The following is a 20,786-nucleotide window of genomic DNA, read 5'->3' on the forward strand; positions in this document are numbered from 1 at the left end:
AACCTTTGCGCTAATCAAGACCAGTATTGTGAAGCTGGAGGCAGGTAAGGGCCCTTTTCCACTATCAGCATTTTGTGATACGATTCCAATCACTTGAGGATAGCAAAAGCTAGATACCTGAAAATGAGTGGATTCCACAGCAAACATTTCCATTAGTGTGATTTGCGACGCGATCTTTCCCTATTGGAATCGTTGTGCCTGATGTATTTTTCATGAGCTTGAGCTCCTATACTTTGTATAGGAGGGCACAAAAATCACATAGCAATTGCACCAATATGTGATGTTTCTGCGGTTTGCCACTGCAAAAAAATTTCATGCCCATTTTTTTTCTTCTTCCTGCACAAATTGCAGATGCACTGCAATCGTGCCGTATACCCGACAAATCGTGGCAAAATCACTGTAATGTGGTGAATAGGAAGAAACTTGATCACATCTCAGTGTGTTTGCAATTGCAATGGCATTTCTAAGTGGAAAAGGGTCCTAAGAGAAAAGATACATGTGACTTTCACATGATAAGACATACCACAGAGCCCCTGCGTTTTGGGAGGAGTGTTTCTAGAGAACTAGACCTTCATTGTGAGCAAAATCTGTCATTCAAAAAAACGTTTGTGAAACTCTTTAGATTGAAAGTGAATCCGTAGAAGCTCAAGAAGAGAGGGAGACCCGCTTGTTCCCGTCTTCGGATGAGAAGTACCGGATACTGTGCCATGCACTGACTGGAGATTTTCTTATATACGGCACTAATGTAAGTAACATTCCACTTTCTGGTTCGAAATGTTTGCATGTTTGAATGAAGACATTTAGACGATGTTCACCTCATTTGTGTTTTTTTTTCATCTTTACTCCAATTTTCTCTACACCAGTGTTTTCCAATACACAGCTTGTTGCATTTTCCCAGTTGCTGTACTGTTTTCACCCTTCAGTGTATTCTAATCAATTTAACGCACATGAATACATTTCACAACTATCCACTCAAGCACACGTCTGTCTCCATTTGGATGATTTTCCACCTGGTCTCTACATTCCACAACTTGCAGATCTGAACAAGTGTTAAGGCCAGACATACAATATCCTACAGCCAATGGCGTCAGTGTCAGAGGCCTCCACTATACACGGACATGACCCCTAGCACTGCAGTTAAACCAGCATGCGTTCATATTTATAGGGTATGGAGACAAGCAAAGCCTACACTGCCCATAGCAAGCAGAGATCGGTTGGTGTTTTCTTGACTCTAGTAGGACAAAGGCAGGCGTAATCTGACTGAATTGGGCAACAAAACACAATGTACCGGTAATTTATATACATTTTTGTTATTGCAACACTCTGCGTCCTTACAAAATATTTTTTTAAACATATTTGCATCTAAATTGCGAACAAATCATAGAGCACTGTTTTAACTTCCTGAAGGTCACGATGGACGTTCAGTTGTTTCCTCACCACATGCATGAATATTTTCTTGCTTTGTGTCTCCACGTTGGGGATGTTGTTTCTTTAGTTACTGGTTTCCATGGGTTTACTATTAGGACAGGTTGTATGCAGAATCCTCTTAAAGAACCACCGCAGGATTTTTTTTTACTATCTGACCTCACTCCTGCCCTCCTCCACCACCTAACTAAATGGTTTGCTCCCAACCCCCTCATATCCTTCTGGAGCCATGCAAACCTGACCCTCTCTACCTAACTTGCTGGAACTGTAGGACACTTTGTGAGTATGAGGAGGGGCTGGGTGTGGAGGGCCTTTCTTTCTGGCTGGTGGGGGGGGGGGGGGGCAGAGCCGACGGAGAAGAAAAATGTTAACCTTTTTTCAGGGGGCAGGAAAAAGGAATTTTCTTTCTGTCTGTTTCGCCATTGGAGAGAAGCTCCCATTTTTGAGACAAGAAATGGGAGTAATATATTTGCTGGGTCACACTGGCTTAAACCTTAGTGCTAGGTATTAGGACTTGTTCACACTATGGGCTTGATTCACTAAACCGTGATAACTCATATCACGGGCATTTTTACGCGGTCGCGAATTTTCGCATGAAACCGTGATTTTTTGCGCGCAATTGCAAATTTCTGCGCAAAAACGGCCGCGTTTTCATGTGAAAATTCGTGATTGCGCATGTAAATAGCAATCGCTCGAAAACATGCACAAAAATGGTCGTGATATGAGTTATCACGGTTCAGTGAATCAAAGCCCTAGCATTTGCAGGGTTTTTTAAGCACTGGCAATTTCAGAAATCGCCCTAAAAGTGCTTGTGCAATGATTCCCTATGAGAGAGTTCACATGAGAGCTGCACGTGCAAACTACTTAGCACCCTAGTTTACATGTGCAAAGCCTTGAAATCAATGCAGCTTCGCCCGCAAAGTAAAATAGAGTGGGCTCGATTAACTAAAGCGTGATAACTCAGTTATCACGTGTAAAGGCTTTGCACGTGCAAACTTGAGTGTTAAGGCTTTGCATGTGCAAACTCGAGTGTAAAGGCTTTGCATGTGCTAACTCGAGTGTAAAGGCTTTGCATGTGCTAACTCGAGTGTAAAGGCTTTGCATGTGCTAACTCGAGTGTAAAGGCTTTGCATGTGCTAACTCGAGTGTTAAAGCTTTGCACGTGCAAACTCGAGTGTTAAAGCTTTGCAAGTGCAAACTCGAGTGTTAAGGCTTTGCACGTGCTAACTCTAGTGTAAAGGCTTTGCATGTGCTAACTCGAGTGTAAAGGCTTTGCATGTGCTAACTCCAGTGTAAAGGCTTTGCATGTGCTAACTCGAGTATAAAGGGTTTGCATGTGCAAACTTGTGTGCTAAGTAGTTTGCACGTGCAAAGCGGCTTTTCACTGCCGTGCTAACACTTAGCACCCTTTAGTGAATCGAGCCCATTATATTTATTCAATTCTGGGTGAAAGAGTTTACTTCCTAACTGAAGGAAATGAAAAAAAATTGCTCTGCAAAAGCGCTTAGAAAGCGTAGGGAAAGATGATTTTAAAAAATTGCTATAAATTGCACAGCGCTTGAAATAGCGCTGGCAATTTATAATGTGAACATAGCCTAACAACAGACTTTCCTGCCATGTAACATTTAGTGAATTATACGCCACTACTGGCAGTGGTAATCAGAAACACAGTATAACCTGCTATATCCTCACCAATCACAAAGGGTTACACCTTTGGTTGTGTTTGCATGTTTTCATTGCATAGCATTCATGTCCACTTACACACGAATGTGTGTGCTTATGGCTGCATAAAAAATAATACATACAATAATGAATGCATCATTCAGAGAAATGGCATCAGTCTTTTTTTTCTGTTTTTGTTTTGTTTTTTAAATGCATATTATGTGAATGAGCTCATTGATTAGCATGGGCTGTCGGTGTTGATGTATTTTTGCATTTGTATTAGGCCTCTTTCACATTGGGACGGTGCATTTGATGCGACGTTAAAGTCGCACAGTGTGCCCCTAACGCAGTGCATGTAGGTTCTGAAATTGGACGTTATTTTGCACTGCGTTATGTGTCTCTCGTTGTGCCGTTTTCGTCACATACTGATGGTACGAAAATGGCGCATGCGTTACATTTTTTTTTAACAAAAAGAAACCTTACTGAGCATGTGCAACACACATAACGCAGCAAATGTATTGCTAAACGCACAGCATGCAGCACTTTCTAAATATTGCTACACTTTACACGCAACGCAACGTGTGCACTGTGAATGTTGCACAGACTTAATATTGCTGTGCGTTAGTCCACATTAAAACATTTCCTAACGTGCGACTTTAACGTCGCACTGTGAAAGAGGCCTTAAAAGGAACCATTAAAATGTTTCCTATTGTAGACCCTACACTGTTTTCTTCTATTATATCCAAGTCAAAATACTTTCGGAGGGTTTGTTCTTAGCTTAAAGCTAATGGGAACCCACCTTAAAGAGAATCTGTATTGTTAAAATCGCACAAAAGTTAACATACCAGTGCGTTAGGGGACATCTCCTATTACCCTCTGTCACAATTTCGCCGCTCCTCGCCGCATTAAAAGTGGTTAAAAACAGTTTTAAAAAGTTTGTTTATAAACAAACAAAATGGCCACCAAAACAGGAAGTAGGTTGATGTACAGTATGTCCACACATAGAAAATACATCCATACACAAGCAGGCTGTATACAGCATTCCTTTTGAATCTCAAGAGATCATTTGTGTGTTTCTTTCCCTGAGTTCTCATGCACTGAAGTTTCAGGCTGCTTGTTTCTTCCTGTTAACAGCTTTGCCCTTGTCTGTAATTCTTCAGTATGTGAAAGCCCAGCCAGCTCAGAGGACGATTTATCCAGCTTGTAAAAGATAAGAGAGAAGAGAGAAGCTGCTCTAATCCTAAATAACACACAGCAGCGTGCAGAGAGGGGCCAGGAGGGGGGAGATGCATCACAGAACCACAAAACTGAAGAACTTGGCAGCCTTCCAGACACAGGCCGACAAGTCTGACAGGGGAAAGATACATTGATTTATTACAGAGACAGTGATAGTATAAAGTGCTGCAGTAAGCCAGAACACATTAGAATATCTTTTGGAACTTGTAGGATGATAAAAAACAGGATGCAATTTTTGTTACGGAGTCTCTTTAAAAAAAAGAAAAGTCACATACTCACCTAAGGAGAGGGAAAGCTCGGTCCTAATGAGCCTCCCCTCTCCTTTCCCGGTGCGCGGTCCCGCTCAGGATCCCCCGTAGCAGTATTCGACCGTTTCGGTCAAATACTGGCACTTCCGCCGCCGAAGGGAGGTTTCGGAAGTCTTCGGGAGCACTCGGGCTCCCGAAGACGGGCTGCTCCATACTACGCATGCGCGAGCGCCCTCTATGACGCACTCGCGCGTGTCTATGACGTACTCGCGCATGCGCAGTATGGAGCCGCCGGCCTTCAGGAGCCCGAGTGCTCCCGAAGACTTCCGAAGTCCCCGTGGCGGCGGATTTGACCGGAGGATCCACTGGGCACCGGGAGAGGAGAGGGTAGGCTCATTAGGACTCAGAGCCTTCCCTCTCCTTAGGTGAGTATCTGACTTTTTTTTTTTTTTAAAGATGGGGTTACATTAGCTTTAATCCCATGTTCATGTCATCTATGACCCTCTGCCAAAACACCAAGACAGATAGCTGTCAATCTAGGTTGGCTAACGATTGGTCAGATGATCCAGAGATCCCAGGTCATAAGAAAGCTACTATTTGCTTGCGTCAACCCACTTATTCATTGTATTTCATATATCTTAGACTGTTTGGCTACACAGGACAGAATGACTCCTTCTGTTCATCCATGTTGTACGTTACCAAGAAATTTGCTGAAGATATTTATTCTTATACATGTAATGTTTGTGTCTTTAGTATTACAACATCACTAAAAATCTTTGAAAGGAAAAAACCTGACAGCAGCAGGTAAATGTAGCCTCCGAATTAATTAGTGCTGTGGCAGACTCCTTCTGCAATCTGATCTAATATTAAAGCACACCTGAAGTGAGAGGGATATTGACGCTGCCATATTTATTTCCTTTTATACAATGCAACAGGGGTGTTGCTAGGATCCTAAGAGATCCGGGGCACTTCTGGGCACTCCAGACGGAAAATGGGTGTGGCCATGCACCAGAATGTTGTTGTCATGGGTGGAGCCAAATTTACATGAACCTAACAGCGGTCTAAGTAAGCCTGCCCAGCAACATGTTAGATGAAGTCCCCCTCTTTATTAATACAAAAAAAAATTCTGCATATCACATAGATAGGCAGTGTTAGTTAAACATAACCATGCAGAGTTACCTGGCTTCTGTGCTGGCTAGTCTGGCTTTCTGCTGGGCAGGCTGGCCTGTTCCCCCATAGCATTCCCTGACCTTCTAGTGGACCCCCTCCCATGCTCCCACGGGCATCCCTTCCATCGAGGCACCACAACGCCCAGCATGCCCCCATAGAAGAACCACAGCTCCCTGCGTGCCCCCATAAAGACATCACAGCATCCAGTATGCCCACATAGAGGCACCACAGCACCCAGCATACCCCGCCAATTGATGCCCCACAGCTCCCAGTATTGCCACCATTAAGGCACCACAGCTGACTCTGCCTGGTCGACATCCGGGGCACCCCAGAATAGATCCGGGGCACGTGCCACTGATCTTTGGGGCTAGCAGCGCTCCTGCAATGCAAATTGTCTGGCAGTCCAGCTGATCGTCTGCCTCTAATACTTATACCCACAGACCCTGAACAAGCATGCGACTCAGATGTTTCTGACTGGATTAGCAGCATGCCTGTTACAGGTGTGTGATGCCTTAAAGATCAACAGGATGCCAGGCAACTGGTATTGTTTAACAGGAAATAAATATGGCAGCCTCCATGTCCCTTTCACTTTAGGTGTCCTTTAAAGGGAACTGAACACATTCTCTTTCACTGGAAGCTCTCCTGGTATAGAAGCTGCCATGTTCCCCTCTCCCCTTCTCACATTCCTTATTTACAGAAGTCAGAGATGCTATCTTGACACATTGACACACACAATGTCTTTGAATAAACAGTCCTAATTACCCAGCCCCTTTGTTGATGAAAAGGCATTGTTTACCTCTTGGTAATTAGCTCAATAAAACAATTAGGTTCCTGAAAGCTTTTCGGATGGGGACGGCCAGGCAGGCCTGCTGAAGCAGGCTAATAAAACTACTTTGAATGTAAAATACAAGGTAAAATGAAAGTTTATTTTAATAATGAAACAGATTGGCGGCATGCATTTTTCATGTGCTATAGAAATGTCCTGAGTGATAAAAAAGGTGCTCGGAACCTGAACTGAGTAAAATTATTTAAAATAAACACGAGGTAACTTCAAATGAACATTACATATTTTCTTCTGACAATGATCCTTTAAAGTTCTGACAACGATCCTTTACAGTTCTGACAACACTTTGTCAGAACTGGAATATATCAGTTGCTGTCAGTTCTACATCAGTTGCTGTCAGTTATAACTGATGTGCCAGGTAATGTCGATGTTTCCCCATGGCTCAAGTGGGCCATGTTACAGTTTAACAGTGTGCTGACCAGAAATCTGTTATGGGGTAATAGCCATTTTCAAAATGGAGGACAGAGAATTCCATTGATCACAGTGGACAAACAGGAAAGCAGGAGAGGAGAAAGAGATTGAGGAGTAGACTACACAGGAGGTAAGTATGACTTGTGTTTGTTTATTTTGACTTTTAATTTTCAGTTCAGGTTTTCTTTAAATGCTGGGATATGGTAAGCCAATAAACAATCAATATCCAATACATATCAATAATTTACCTGATCTAATAGTAAATGACCCCCTTAACTATTTCTATAGACTGGCCTTGTGAAGTACTTTTATCTTGAAGATTGGCAGTATGTCAATGAGTATCGACACCCAGTCAGCATCCGCAAGGTCTTCCCCGACGCCTCCGGGACAAGATTAGTTTTAATTGATGAGAAGACTGAAGGCTTTGTATATTGCCCTGTAAGTATGAGTCTCTGTTAAAGAGGAACTCCAGTGAAAATAATGTAATAAAAAAAAAGTGCTTCATTTTTACAATTATTATGTATAAATGATTTAGTCAGTGTTTGCCCATTGTAAAATCTTTTAAATCCCTGATTTACATTCTGACATTTATTACATGGTGACATTGTTACTGTTGGCAGGTGATGTAGCTGCTGCATGCTTTTTTGGCAGTTGGAAAAAGCTGTAAACAGCTATTTCCCACAATGCAACAAGGTTCATAGACAGGAAACTGCCAGGAGTACCACGGTCCTCAGAGTTTCTTGTGGGATGGGTTTCACCACAATATCAGTCATGCAGCGCCCCCTGATGGTCTGTTTGTGAAAAGGAATAGATTTCTCATGTAAAAGGGGGTATCAGCTACTGATTGGGATATAGTTCAATTCTTGGTCGGAGTCTCTCTTTAACCACTTAACGACCGCCTAACGCCGATAGGTGTCGGCGGGTCGTTAGTGATATAGCATTTCCATGCCAGTTCACGGAGGGTGTCTCCGTGAACAGTGTGTGAGCCACCAATCGCGGTTCGCACGCCTAATGTAAACACGCGGGGAAGAAATCCCCGCTGTTTACATCATACGGCGCTGCGTAAAGGAGATCGGTGATCCCCGGCCTCTGATTGGCCGGGGATCGCCGGCATCTGATGGGCTAAAGCACACAGGGAGAGGGAGGGAAGGGCAGAGAGGGCGGAAATCGCTGCGGAGGGGGGCTTTGAAGACCCCCCCCCCCGCAAAGCGCAGCAAGCTGGTGGCGATCAGACCCCCCCAGCAGGACATCCCTCTAGCGGGGAAAAAAGGGGGGAAGTCCGATCGCCCTGCTGCAATCCTGATCGGTGCTGTGGGCTGGAGAGCCCACGCAGCACCGATCTAAAGAAAATAGGCTGGTCCTTAAGTGGTTAATACTTGTCATATGCTTACCTGTTTAAGGTATGGATAGTAGCGAAAAATGCTTAACACGAACAAAAGTATCAATAATGTGCTTTTTTCTATTTACAAATTAACAAGTGAATGTGAATTCATAAGTGTAGCCTGGAAAGCCCTGTGGAAAATGTGTCAATGTTATATAAATATATTTTAATAATATGTGTAAAAAAAAAAACAATGTTAAAAGAAGGATCGGCATATTTTCATTCTTGCTGTGTGATTTAAAATAGAACTCTTCTCTATCTCATTGTAATTTGTACAATATGATACTAAATGATGTGTGTTGTTATTATTATTTGGTATTTATATAACGCTGACAGCGCTGTACAGCCTATATTCTCTTGTCTCTTAACTGTCCCTCAGAGGGGCTCACAATCTAATCCCTACCATAGTCACATGCTTATGTACAGTGGAGGAAATAATTATTTGACCCCTCACTGATTTTGTAAGTTTGTCCAATGACAAAGAAATGAAAAGTCTCAGAACAGTATCATTTCAATGGTAGGTTTATTTTAACAGTGGCAGATAGCACATCAAAAGGAAAATCGAAAAAATAACCTTAAATAAAAGATAGCAACTGATTTGCATTTCATTGAGTGAAATAAGTTTTTGAACCCTCTAACAATAAAAGACTTAATACCAGGGGCGTAACTAGGCCCCACCGGGCCCCCCCTGCAGATTTTCAGAGCGGGCCCCCCCCCCCTCCCCCTGGGGCCCGCTCGGAGTTTTGTGGGTGCTGGAGGGGTGGCAGCATGAGGGGAAAGCCTTGCCCACAGTCGGCGGGGAGAGGGGTAGTTCCCCCCTCTCCCTCACCTCGGGGCTCTCCCCTCTGTGCTCCCCTCCAGCTCGTAAGTGTGTGGGGCTGTGGTGGGCAGCGAGCGGCGGGCAGATACATACCTGCTTCCGTGCGTTCCATCGGAGACTTCTCCCTCTAGCGGCTGACGTCACTTCCGGAAGTGACGTCAGCCACTAGAGGGAGAAGTCGGCGATGGAACGCACGGAAGCAGGTATGTATCTGCCCGCCGCTCGCTGCCCACCACAGCCCCACAGACACTTACGAGCTGGAGGGGAGCACAGAGGGGAGAGCCCCGAGGTGAGGGAGAGGGGGGAACTACCCCTCTCCCCGCCGACTGTGGGTAAGGCTTTCCCCTCATGCTGCCACCCCTCCAGCACCCACAAAACGGCCCCAAGCGGGCCCCCCCGCGGGCGCAGGGGCTGCAGGGCCTATTCCTACGCCCCTGCTTAATACTTAGTGGAAAACCCCTTGTTTGCAAGCACAGAGGTCAAACGTTTCTTGTAATTGATGACCAAGTTTGCACACATTTTAGGAGGAATGTTGGTCCACTCCTCTTTGCAGATCATCTCTAAATCCCTAAGGTTTCGAGGCGGTCTCTGTGCAACTCCCTTCATAGGTTTTCTATTGGATTAAGGTCCAGGGACTGACTAGGCCACTCCATGACCTTAATGTGCTTCTTCTTGAGCCACTCCTTTGTTGCCTTTGCTGTATGTTTTGGGTCATTGTTGTGCTGGAACACCCATCCACGACCCATTTTCAGTTTCCTGGCAGAGGGAAGGAGGTTGTCGTTCAGGATTTCACGATACATGGCTCCGTCCATTTTCCCGTTAATGCGATTAAGTTGTCCTGTGCTCTTAGCAGAAAAACACCCCCAAAGCAAAATGTTTCCACCCCCATGCTTGACGGTGGGGACGGTGTTTTAGGGGTCATAGGCAGCATTTTTCTTCCTCCAAACACAGCGAGTTGAGTTAATGCCAAAGAGCTCTATTTTGGTCTCATCAGACCAGAGCACATTCTCCCAGTCACTCACAGAATCATTCAGGTGTTCATTGGCAAACTTCAGACGGGCCTGCACATGTGCCTTCTTGAGCAGGGGGACCTTGCGAGCCCTGCAGGATTTTAATCCATTGCGGTGTAATGTGTTTCCAATGGTTTTCTTGGTGACTGTGGTCCCTGCTAATTTGAGGTCATTCACTAACTCCTCCCGTGTAGTTCTAGGATGCTTTTTCACCTTTCTCAGAACCATTGACACCCCACGAGGTGAGATCTTGCGTGGAGCCCCAGAGCGAGGTCGATTGATGGTCATTTTGTGCTCCTTCCATTTTCGAACAATCGCAGGTCTACAATTTTGTCTCTGACATCCTTGGACAGCTCTTTGGTCTTTCCCATGTTGGAGAGTTTGGAGTCTGCTTGATTGATTGATTGATTCTGTGGACAGGTGTCTTTTATACAGGTGACTAGTTAAGACAGGTGTCCTTAATGAGGGTGACTAATTGAGTAGAAGTGTCTAACCACTCTGTGGGAGCCAGAACTCTTAATGGTTGGTAGGGGTTCAAAACCCATTTCACTCAATGAAATGCAAATCAGTTGCTATCTTTTATTTAACCACCCTGGCGTTCTATTAAGATCGCCAGGGCGGCTGCGGGAGGGTTTTTTTTAAATAAAAAAAAAACTATTTCATGCAACCAACTGAAAGTTAGCTGCATGAAAGCCCACTAGAGGGCGCTCCGGAGGCGTTCTTCCGATCGCCTCCGGCGCCCAGAATAAACAAGGAAGGCCGCAATGGGGGAAGCCAATGGGGGAAGCCAATTAACTTATCTGTATGTTTTTGGGATGTGGGAGGAAACCGGTGTACCCGGAGGAATCCCACACAGACACGGGAGGGGGGGACATAAAAACTCCCAGTGCTGCAAAGAGAGAGTGCTAACCACTAAGCCACCATTACACTTTAGGTTGTGGGGCTTCATTGACAAATACTGAATTTGCTTTAAAACTTTATTTATTGGGGTCACACAACAATGAACAAGTCCCTTGGACATCATTCTATCAACAAATGGAGCTATGTTGTTTAAAAAAGAAGAATGATAAAGGGTACCTGTGGCTTAGACAGAGACTGGATATTTTCTGTGTTGTAATGTTATCTGTTTTTCTTTTTTTTTCCTCAGCAAAACGATAATATGTATGAGATTCCAAACTTTCCTCCAACAATTAAAGGCATTATGTGGGAAAACTGGGCAATGGATAAAGGGGTCTTCTGTGCCTTTGATGATGATAAAGTGTTTACATACGTCTTTCACAAGGATACCATACAAGGTACAGTAGCTTAGTCTTCATTATGATTCTACATGCGTGACAACCTGCATACAGAACTGTGACAAGGTGAACTGGGGATTTCAGCTTTGTGTAAATACTAAGCAGTTTCAATGGAACTTCAGTTGAAAGGAGTAGAGGAGTAACTTTTCAATAAATATTCATTAAAAATTGTATATAAATAGAATGACAATTCCACCAACTTAACATATACAGATTAGGTACGGGAGCACCTGGATAATATCCTATAAATAAGCCTCCCTTTTCTATATATGTTTGGTGCAGTCCCTCACTAAAAGCTTAAACACACCTAAAACAGCCTACATGTTTCACCCCTAATAAAAGGACTTCATCAGGGTTGCAAGGTAAAATGCTGAAGTGATGGTGCAAACATACAATTCACAATATTCTGAATGTCCAGTTGTCTGATCCACCCTGGGTCTCAGTCATTCAGAAGGACACTGTATTTATTGTGAATTGTATGTTTGCAGTATCACAGTGGTCTGCAAACTTGGCTCTCCAGCTGTTAAGGAATTACAAGTCCAACAATGCATTGCAGGAGTCTGAAAGCCACAGTCATGATTCATAAAGGCAAATGCATTGTGGGACTTCTAGTTCCTTAAAGAGAATCTGTACTTTCCGATTTGTACAATAAAAAAAACGTACCAATCAAGTCACTGTGATCTCCTGGATCCCTCTTTGCCATTTCTGCCGCACCCCGCCGCGATCCTGGCTTTTAATTGCCAGTTTTATGCAGTGTTTACAAACAAAAAACATGCCCGCTAACCAGGAAGTGATGTTTGTGGATATACAGTATATAACAAGTGTGTATGTATATATACATATATATATATATATATATATATATATATATATATATATATATATATATATGTATATATATATATGTGTATGTATATATATATATATATATATATATATATATAATCTTATGTTACAGTATACTACAAGATTTTATTACATAGTGAATCATCTGCACTCCAGTTTGGGATTAGTAACAGTTTCTCAGCATGTGACAGGCAGCTCCCCCCCCCCCCCCCTTCAGCCTCACAAACTGCATCACAGGAGGAGTAAGGAATAAACAAAGCACACAGAGCCTGTAGGAGGGCGTGCTTAACTTGTATTCATTACAACAGAGGCAGCCCATTCCTACCTGGGTTGACAAAGCTTGACAAAAAAAAGAAGATACGATATATTACAGAGACAGTGCAACTAGAAAAGGCTGCAGTAATCCAGATCACATTAGAACAGGTATAGGAACTTATAGGATAGAAGAAGTAAGGCTGAACATTTTGTTACAGAGTCTCTTTAACAGCTGGAGAGCCAAGTTTGCAGATCACTCATCTTACAGCCCTGACAAAGCCTCGTTCTTGGGGAGAAACATGTAGAGTATTTTAGGTGTGTTCTGAGAGCCTGTTTTTTTACATATGCTTCTACCCCATTACTAGACTCCAAATACCTTAGCCTGTCAACTGCAGCCTACTGACGGCTTTCCTATTTTATAGCCCACAGACGCTTTACTGTAGATCAAGGCTATGTAACATCATTACTTATACTCAGTTTATTTGTTGTATCTAATGAAATATGAACTTAGGAAGTATATTCAGTTCCCATGATGCAGCTGGAAATTTCCCTGCTGTGATTCTTATGAGATGTGCTGTCAAGTGTCAAGATGATGTAATGTGGGCAGCGAAACATAGAGGGAACATTTCTTAAACCCATAGAAACTGAGAATATAAAAAGTACTGAGGAAAAAACACAAAGACAAAGACAACAGGAGCCCAAATGGTGCAGTACGTCACAGGTTGATAAATGTATAGCAAAAAGTGTTCGGCAAAGGGATGCTCACAAGCGTGGGTTGCATAAGGGGCAACCGACCACTTTAGACAGGTGGAGTGTATTAAGCCAGCACCTACTGAGTAAGGAGTTCTTTGGGCAAGACTCCCTAACACTGCTACTGCCTACTGAGTGCGCTCTAGTGGCTGCCTCGCAAGCGCTTTGAGTCTGACAGGAGAAAAGCGCTATACAAAAAAAAGGAAAAGGAATTATTAAACCTGACTCCACTCAGGTATACCAGCAATCCTGGATGCGGTCGCTCTCTTGGAAAAACTCTCACACGCTCTAAACCCTGTAATATGGTGGAGTTCCACCTAGGGCCTGGTGTGTAAAACTCACTCACTAAGACGCGGGGGGAGTAAGGTACAGTAGGAGGTAAAGAGGCACCCAATGAGTATATAAAACACTCTAAAATCACTAAAATTAAAAAATGGGGTAGCTTACCTCACAGACGACAACTCACATTAGATAGAACAGTTTAATAACGATAAGCACAGGCAACGCGTTTCTTGGGATCTATCCCACTTCCTCAGGCCAAATAAAGTGCTGCTGTAGTCAACAAGCTGCATATGTAGCTTGTTGACTACAGCAGCACTTTATTTGGCCTGAGGAAGTGGGATAGATCCTACGAAACGCGTTGCCTGTGCTTATCGTTATTAACCTGTTCCATCTAAAGTGAGTTCTCGTCTGTGAGGTAAGCTACCTCATTTTTTAATTTGAGTGATTTTAGAGTGTTTTATATACTCATTGGGCGCCTCTTTACCTCCAAACTGAGATTATGGCAGTTTTTGGTCCTATGTATTTTTCCTGATTTGTCAGTAGCCAATTAGCACCTCTTTCGGAACATTTCCTTTTTTATAGTTGCCCTCCATAGTTTAGTGGAGGCCATATAAGTGACTCTAATTGAAAAGAAAAGTAAAATATTACAGATTCCTAATAGCATTGCATTTAAAGTGAACCTAAAATGGGAGGAAAAAGGAGGCTGCCATTGCATTACAGTGCTAATTGCCCGGCTGGCATGCTGAGCTTTTGGCTTTAGCACCACCCCCAACTATAGGGCTTGATGATGAAAATTGCATTGATGATATTTTTTGTGGATGCAAGAAAAAAAAACATTGATGTTTTTATATTTTTCAGGCTCAAAAGTTATTTTGGCAGGAGGGACAAAGCTGCCTTACGGCCATAAACCAGTCCTCTTACACAATGGAGAGCTCACTTGCCAGACTCAGGGTGGGATGCTGAATAATATATATTTAAGCACACACAATTTCCTCGGCAACATGAAGGATGCAGAAGCCAAAGATCTGAAGAAGATGCTAACACAGACTTTAATGTTACGCAGGTAGGATGATCGCAAATCACCTTCCTCATAAGTGCACAGACAGTGCATGGTGATATTACTGCTGTTTACACAAGTAGCATGCGTTGCGCACATAGCGCAATTCATATTATGTATACAATGGTTGCATTTCTAGCGTAACACACTTTATAGAAGAAATGTGAACGTTATGTACTAAAATAGGAACTGTGGTGAAAATAATACATTGAATAAAGTTGCATATTTTTTTACAATATTCCTTTATAAATTATTTAGCCCATTGTAAAAACTTTCCTCACTCAACAATGTTTTACATTCTGAAATGGATCACAGGTGGCGATATTTGTAGTCCTGCCAGGTGGAACTTTGCTTAAGTTTTTTTTTTTTTTTTTTGAGAACTCCGAAGCCAATAAAAATATTGACTGGTCTCCCAAAATAGAATTCTGCATTGCTAACCTGCCTAAGTTAAGCATCACTGGGAGGGCGGGGCTACTTACCAATATACAGCAATATTTAGATAGAAGAAGTGTTTTTGATGCTGAAACCATGAAAAAGTACCATAAATTTGGGTATCCTGAATAATTTACCGCATTCTACTATAGGTCACTACAGTGCCTCTTTAGTTTCAAAAATGTTTATCCTACCTACGCAGAGACACTGCCGAGAGCTGTGGGGGGGGGGGGGGGAATGACATGTGGCAGAGGAGGATGAGTGCAGAAGGGGGGCGGGCCTGTGCGCTCGCGGTCTTTGCGCGTGGTGCAAGACGTGCGCGGTGCACGGGATGCGCGCCGGCTAATTAGAGAGAGAGCAGAAGGGGGGGTCGCGGCCACAACCTAGCGCTCTTTTTTTAAACGGGTCTTAGGTCTAGTTGAAGATAACAGCATAGAACAAGAACAGTCAGGAAAAGTATCCCTACGCAAAGGGCTGAATAGTATTCAAATAACTGTAATCCAACAGTAGGATAACGACATGAAAAAAAGTGACAGTAAATGAAGATGGAAGGAAAGCTGGCACTGCTGCAAATGTTCAATTTATTGCTTCAGGTTTGCTTCAGGTTTCAAAAAAAGTGCAAAAAGCAAAACAATATTAAAAGCTGCAATTGATGGTGCACATACCTACCTCCGTAGAAGCGCTGTTTAGCGCGAAAAGGCTGTCAGGCATCCTGTGCTCTGCACCCATCACCACCAACGCCTCTTCTCACTTGGTATGTGCACCTTTAATTGTTTAATATTTTTAAACCTGAAGCAAAAAATTGAACATTTGCAGCAGTGCCAGCTTTCCTTCCATCTTCATTTACCTTCATCTATATTCTACAGCTAGAGCACGCTGAAGAGGTTCTTGAGAAGAGGTGTGCTTGAAATTCATCTCTATCCACTGCATGTACTATATATAGAGTTATGTATGCTATGCCGCTATAGTGCCAACCTCCAGCTTTTCTCCTATGTGATTAAAAAAAAAAGTAAAAGGGAAAAAAACAAAAGAAGAAAATCAAAATCGTAGATTAATTTGTAATAAACATCTGAAACAAGTAGTTGTAATAGTAGAATCTTGAGGGTAAATGTTCGACACCCGTGCCGGAGTGAGGTATGCTCTATGTAAGAGCTTGACATTCGACTCCAAAGTAGAAAAATATATAGGTATCAAAGCAATGCGGCCAACGCTCCGGAGTGAACTGTAGGCCCAAAGCGGTCTCCCAACTCTCCAGAACAGGAGCCATTGAGCACGAATTGCCAGCTGTTCATATAAATAGGAAATGATACCTCCATCCAGTGGAGAATCCTTACAAAAACCCTCAAAATGTGTATAAGAAATGTCAGGGGGCAGCTGGCCCAGGGAGGACCAAAAATGGTATATCTGTCGTAAATGGAAAAATTGGTGGGGTCTGCAGGAAAGAGTTACAGACAGGGTAACAGCCGAAATCAGCTTGCCACCTCTCTGAAATTAGCCAGTTTAGTGTATGAGGAGGAATTTAACCATACCAAGTCAGGCCTGGGGTGATATCAGGATTACCAAAAAGTCTCGTAGATAGAGTAGGAGAGGCCTGCAATCCTAGAAGGTGGTGATGCTGTTTCCACATTCTAAATGTATGCAATGTGTAGGGAGAGGTGGATAGAAGCTGAGAAATGTGAGATAGCGAGGACCAAACCAGGGACTGTACTGTGAGCGGGGACAGCAGAGAGGACTCAATAGACACCCATATTGGGGATTTAACCCTGGCTTTGGAGGGTGGTATAAAAGCCAGCTGAGCAGCGATATCATAATTGTAACTACAGTGCCTCTTTAATGCGAGTTCCACAGTGTGCTCAACCCATGCTACGCTACCAGTGTAAACAATGATAAAATTGCTGTGCACTTTCTACGCACAGCAATTTACCACTGTTAGGAAAATAATTCCCCATATTCACACACAGTCCATAAAATAGCACATCCAGGAGGTGCTGGTGTATGTTTTGCACCCAAGGGCTGCTTCCTAAGCAGGGCTGTGGAGTCGGAGTTGTAGTCGAGGAGTCGGGGCAATTTTGGGCACCCGGAGTTGGAGTCGGAGTCGTGGTTTCATAAACTGAGGAGTCGGAGTCGAGTGATTTTTGTACAAAATCCACAGCCCTGTTAAATATTAGACTAAGGAGTCGGAGTCGAGGAGTCGGAGTCAGGGCCATTTTGGTTACCCGGAGTAGGAGTTGGAGTCAGAGTCGTGGTTTCATAAACTGAGGAGTCGGAGTTGAAGTCGGAAGATTTTTGTACCGACTCCACAGCCCTGTTCCTAAGGAGTATTCAAGTTTCCAAATACTAAGTACTAAGGCCTCGATTCATCAAGACTTATCGAATCAATTACCGACAGCTCGGTAAAATACCAAACTCGATAAGTTGATTTCAGGATTCATCAAAGTTATCTTCAGCTGTTAGCGATAAAATGGAAGAAAGTGCAATTCATGAAAATGAAAGTGGGCGTTGTTTAGCGTTAATTTTAGGATTAGTTATCTCCTTCACTGCTGTCGTTATTGCTGTAGGATCATTTCTGACAGAGAAGATGGAGCCATTTGAAGTGGTTATGTATCAGCTGAGTGATTCAAAGGCACAAAAGGGCAAGAATAAGGTCTAGAACCATATCAGTTTGCAAGAGAATGGATTTATTTGCTATACCAGGACATCTGCATTTCTCTTGAATCATCTTGTAAGAGAACACAGGCAGTGCCAGCGTTAACTAAATTGCTAGCTGCACTACATTTTTTCAGAAAAGGCCCCTATCAAGCCGTAGCTGGCGAAATAGGAGGATTGTCACAAGCCACTTCCAGAATCCTGGTCCAGGTGTTAAGCCCTTTTCGGAATGTTGCTATGTGGTGTTCAAAGGACTGCCTTTTTACCCACAATTCCACTACAATTTTATGGCCTTGTGTTAAATTACCGCTGTAAAATGGAAATATCGACACGTTACCGCATTATCGATATTTTATCGAAGTCACACCGAATGCGGAAAAAACGGAAAAACCTTGATGAATACAACTAGAAATCGATAACCTTCGAATTCAGTAATTTAACGAACTGGAAAAAGTTATTGCAAAGACAATGATGAATCAAGGCCTAAGTCTTTTAAAAGCCATTCCAATCTGTTCATATGTGAATGTAAAACCATCCTTATGGCTTTGAAAACCTGTTTCCATGTATGGTCATATTGGAATGAATTGTGCATGGCAATAATATTTTAGTGTATTGGCGGCTATGCCGATTTGAAGAGCTAGACTAACATGACTGTAGATATAATATTGTTGTCTGCTCATTGGCTAGGTTTCCAGATGCTTGGAATATTTGCAGCATATTGAATACACAAGAGGGCTGGAATGAGCTTGCTCGGGCCTGTCTGCACCACATGGAGGTGGAATTTGCAATACGGGTTTATCGGAATATTGGAAGTGTGGGCATGGTGATGTCACTTGAAGAGATTAAGGTATGTTGTGGAATGTGGTGGCCACCATACTTGATGTGTAGGTTTTACTGATGATCTTACATCCGTCTTGAAATGTGTCACGCAACAAAGCATCAAGTCCAGTCAATCCATTAATGTAGGCTAATATAATGTATATCACACCACTAATGTGGCACAACACACCTTAAAAATAACCATTTATAAACCATAATGTGGAGAGAAGTTGTATAAAAGGTATAACAGTATTTTGCAGCATGTCTTAGTACGGTGGTTTTCTTCTCTTACAGGCAATAGAGGATCACAATCTTTTAGCAGGTCATCTTGCCATGTTCACTAATGACTTCAACCTAGCGCAGGATCTCTATCTGGCTTCCAGCAGTCCTATATGTGCACTTGAGGTAACGGCTTACTGTTATTCATTCCTAGAGACAAACTGACACTTCTTCACTATAATGAAAGTTCTACATTACACAGAATATACTTACTGCATACTTCTTATCATATCACTAGCTGTGCCTAAATATCTGTAGATGAGTAATGTCAGTGGTTGACCGGTTGCCTTTCCTTATGCAATTCTTGGCTAATTGAACCCCACCCTGATGAAAGCCCCTCAGATCTTTATGGTTACCCAATTTTTCCCATTTCCAACACGTCCCCTTCAAGAACTGACGCTTCACCAGCTGCTTAAGATCTTCCACTCCTCAGTGGGTAGTATTGCATATACTGTAGATAATCTACAATGAGGAAAAGATGTATTGGACCCCAATTCTTGGTTCATTTGGTTATAGGGAAAGATGTGAAAGTTTGTAGCCCTGGCACTGAGGTCTTCTTTCACCCTAACTTGCTAAGGTTTTTTACATAGATTGCAGCTCCGCTTTACAAAGAGAACTCTCCATATTGTTTTATGAAGCTGACTTTATTGTCCATGAGCCACAACACAGTCTATATGCTATTTCTTTCTGGCCCTCCCTCTCCCTTAGGCTGGGTATTTTATTTTGGGGTATAAATAGTGAAAAATCTGATATTTCTACATAATACTGTGCACTAGGCCTGAGTGTCACTGCCCCTTCTTGTCTTATGCTAGGTGCTAGGGATGATCACAGATATGCAAATTGTTCCAACTTGATGCAAATTTATGCAAATTTTTGCACGAATATATGCAGCTTGAAAATGGACCAAGCAATTTAAACCTGGGTTTAAATTGATTGGTCTGTTTTGAAACTGCATACATTTGCAGAAAAATTTGCATAATTTCAGAAAAATTTGCATCTCATTGATCATCCCTACTAGGTACACGCTATGAGATTTTCTGGCAGATTTACTGTCAGATTGATTATTATATGAAGAGAGTATTTAGGTCTGTTCCTCATAGCTCATCAAGTTTAATTTGGAAATGCTTTTATAGAGGAACTGTCGCAAAAATCTTACAATTTAATCTCTTCCAGAGTGAAATGAGCCATACATTACTTTTTTGCTATGTTGCTGTCGCTTACAGTAGGCAGTAGAAATTTGACATTACTGACAGGTTTTGGGTTACTCTATCTCTTCATGGGGAATTCTCAGCATGGCCTTTATTCTTTATAAAGACATTCCCTAAAAAGATTTATACATTGATGCTGGCCAGCCTCCCTGCTCACCGTACACTTCTTTGGCAGTTGGACGGAGCAACTGCCATTCACTAAGTGCTTTTAAAAAGAAAGAACCCTCCATGAGAAGATCGGCTAGTCCAAAATCTGTCAGTAATGTCAGATTTCTACTACTTACTGTATGTGACAACAACATAGGAGAAAAGTAATTTATGGCTCATTTTACTCTGGAAGAAACCTACTTCTTATTTGTATATGTTTACTTGCATTTTAAATTTTAAGATTTTTGCGACAGAGGTCCTTTCATATATCACTGAGACATATAGTAGATGTCACCCATCCTCCTGTGTTAACAGTAAGTTTTACAGAGTCTGGTGGCAGTACAGTGATGTGAGAGTAGATCTTCTCAAGCTTCAGTGACACAACTAACTGTAGGCAGTAACTTTCCTGATAAAATGTAGTGGCCACTCATACTCCTGTGTTGCAGCAATGGTCTTTTATGCTTCTTGATTACAGACAATTTAAAGACCCAACAGGGTATTCAATTATTTCCACTAAAATTGGGATATGTTATGTTTATCTTAATATAATGCATACAGTATAT

At 42.6% G+C, this 20,786-nt stretch overlaps 1 protein-coding gene across 1 annotated transcript in view; it reads left to right on the forward strand.

Moving 5' to 3' along the window:
* Positions 1 to 20,786, forward strand: part of WDR19 (WD repeat domain 19) — a 97,860-nt gene that overhangs the window by 50,435 nt on the left and 26,639 nt on the right. Inside the window, exons 14-19 of the mRNA XM_068278460.1 lie at positions 623 to 745; positions 7,285 to 7,434; positions 11,355 to 11,502; positions 14,494 to 14,698; positions 18,458 to 18,617; positions 18,884 to 18,994. Of these exons, the coding sequence (XP_068134561.1) occupies positions 623 to 745; positions 7,285 to 7,434; positions 11,355 to 11,502; positions 14,494 to 14,698; positions 18,458 to 18,617; positions 18,884 to 18,994 (897 nt within the window). The remainder of the gene's footprint in view (positions 1 to 622; positions 746 to 7,284; positions 7,435 to 11,354; positions 11,503 to 14,493; positions 14,699 to 18,457; positions 18,618 to 18,883; positions 18,995 to 20,786) is intronic.

This window comes from Hyperolius riggenbachi, chromosome 1, assembly GCF_040937935.1.
Source record: "Hyperolius riggenbachi isolate aHypRig1 chromosome 1, aHypRig1.pri, whole genome shotgun sequence".
In the NCBI taxonomy this organism is placed as follows: domain Eukaryota; kingdom Metazoa; phylum Chordata; class Amphibia; order Anura; family Hyperoliidae; genus Hyperolius; species Hyperolius riggenbachi.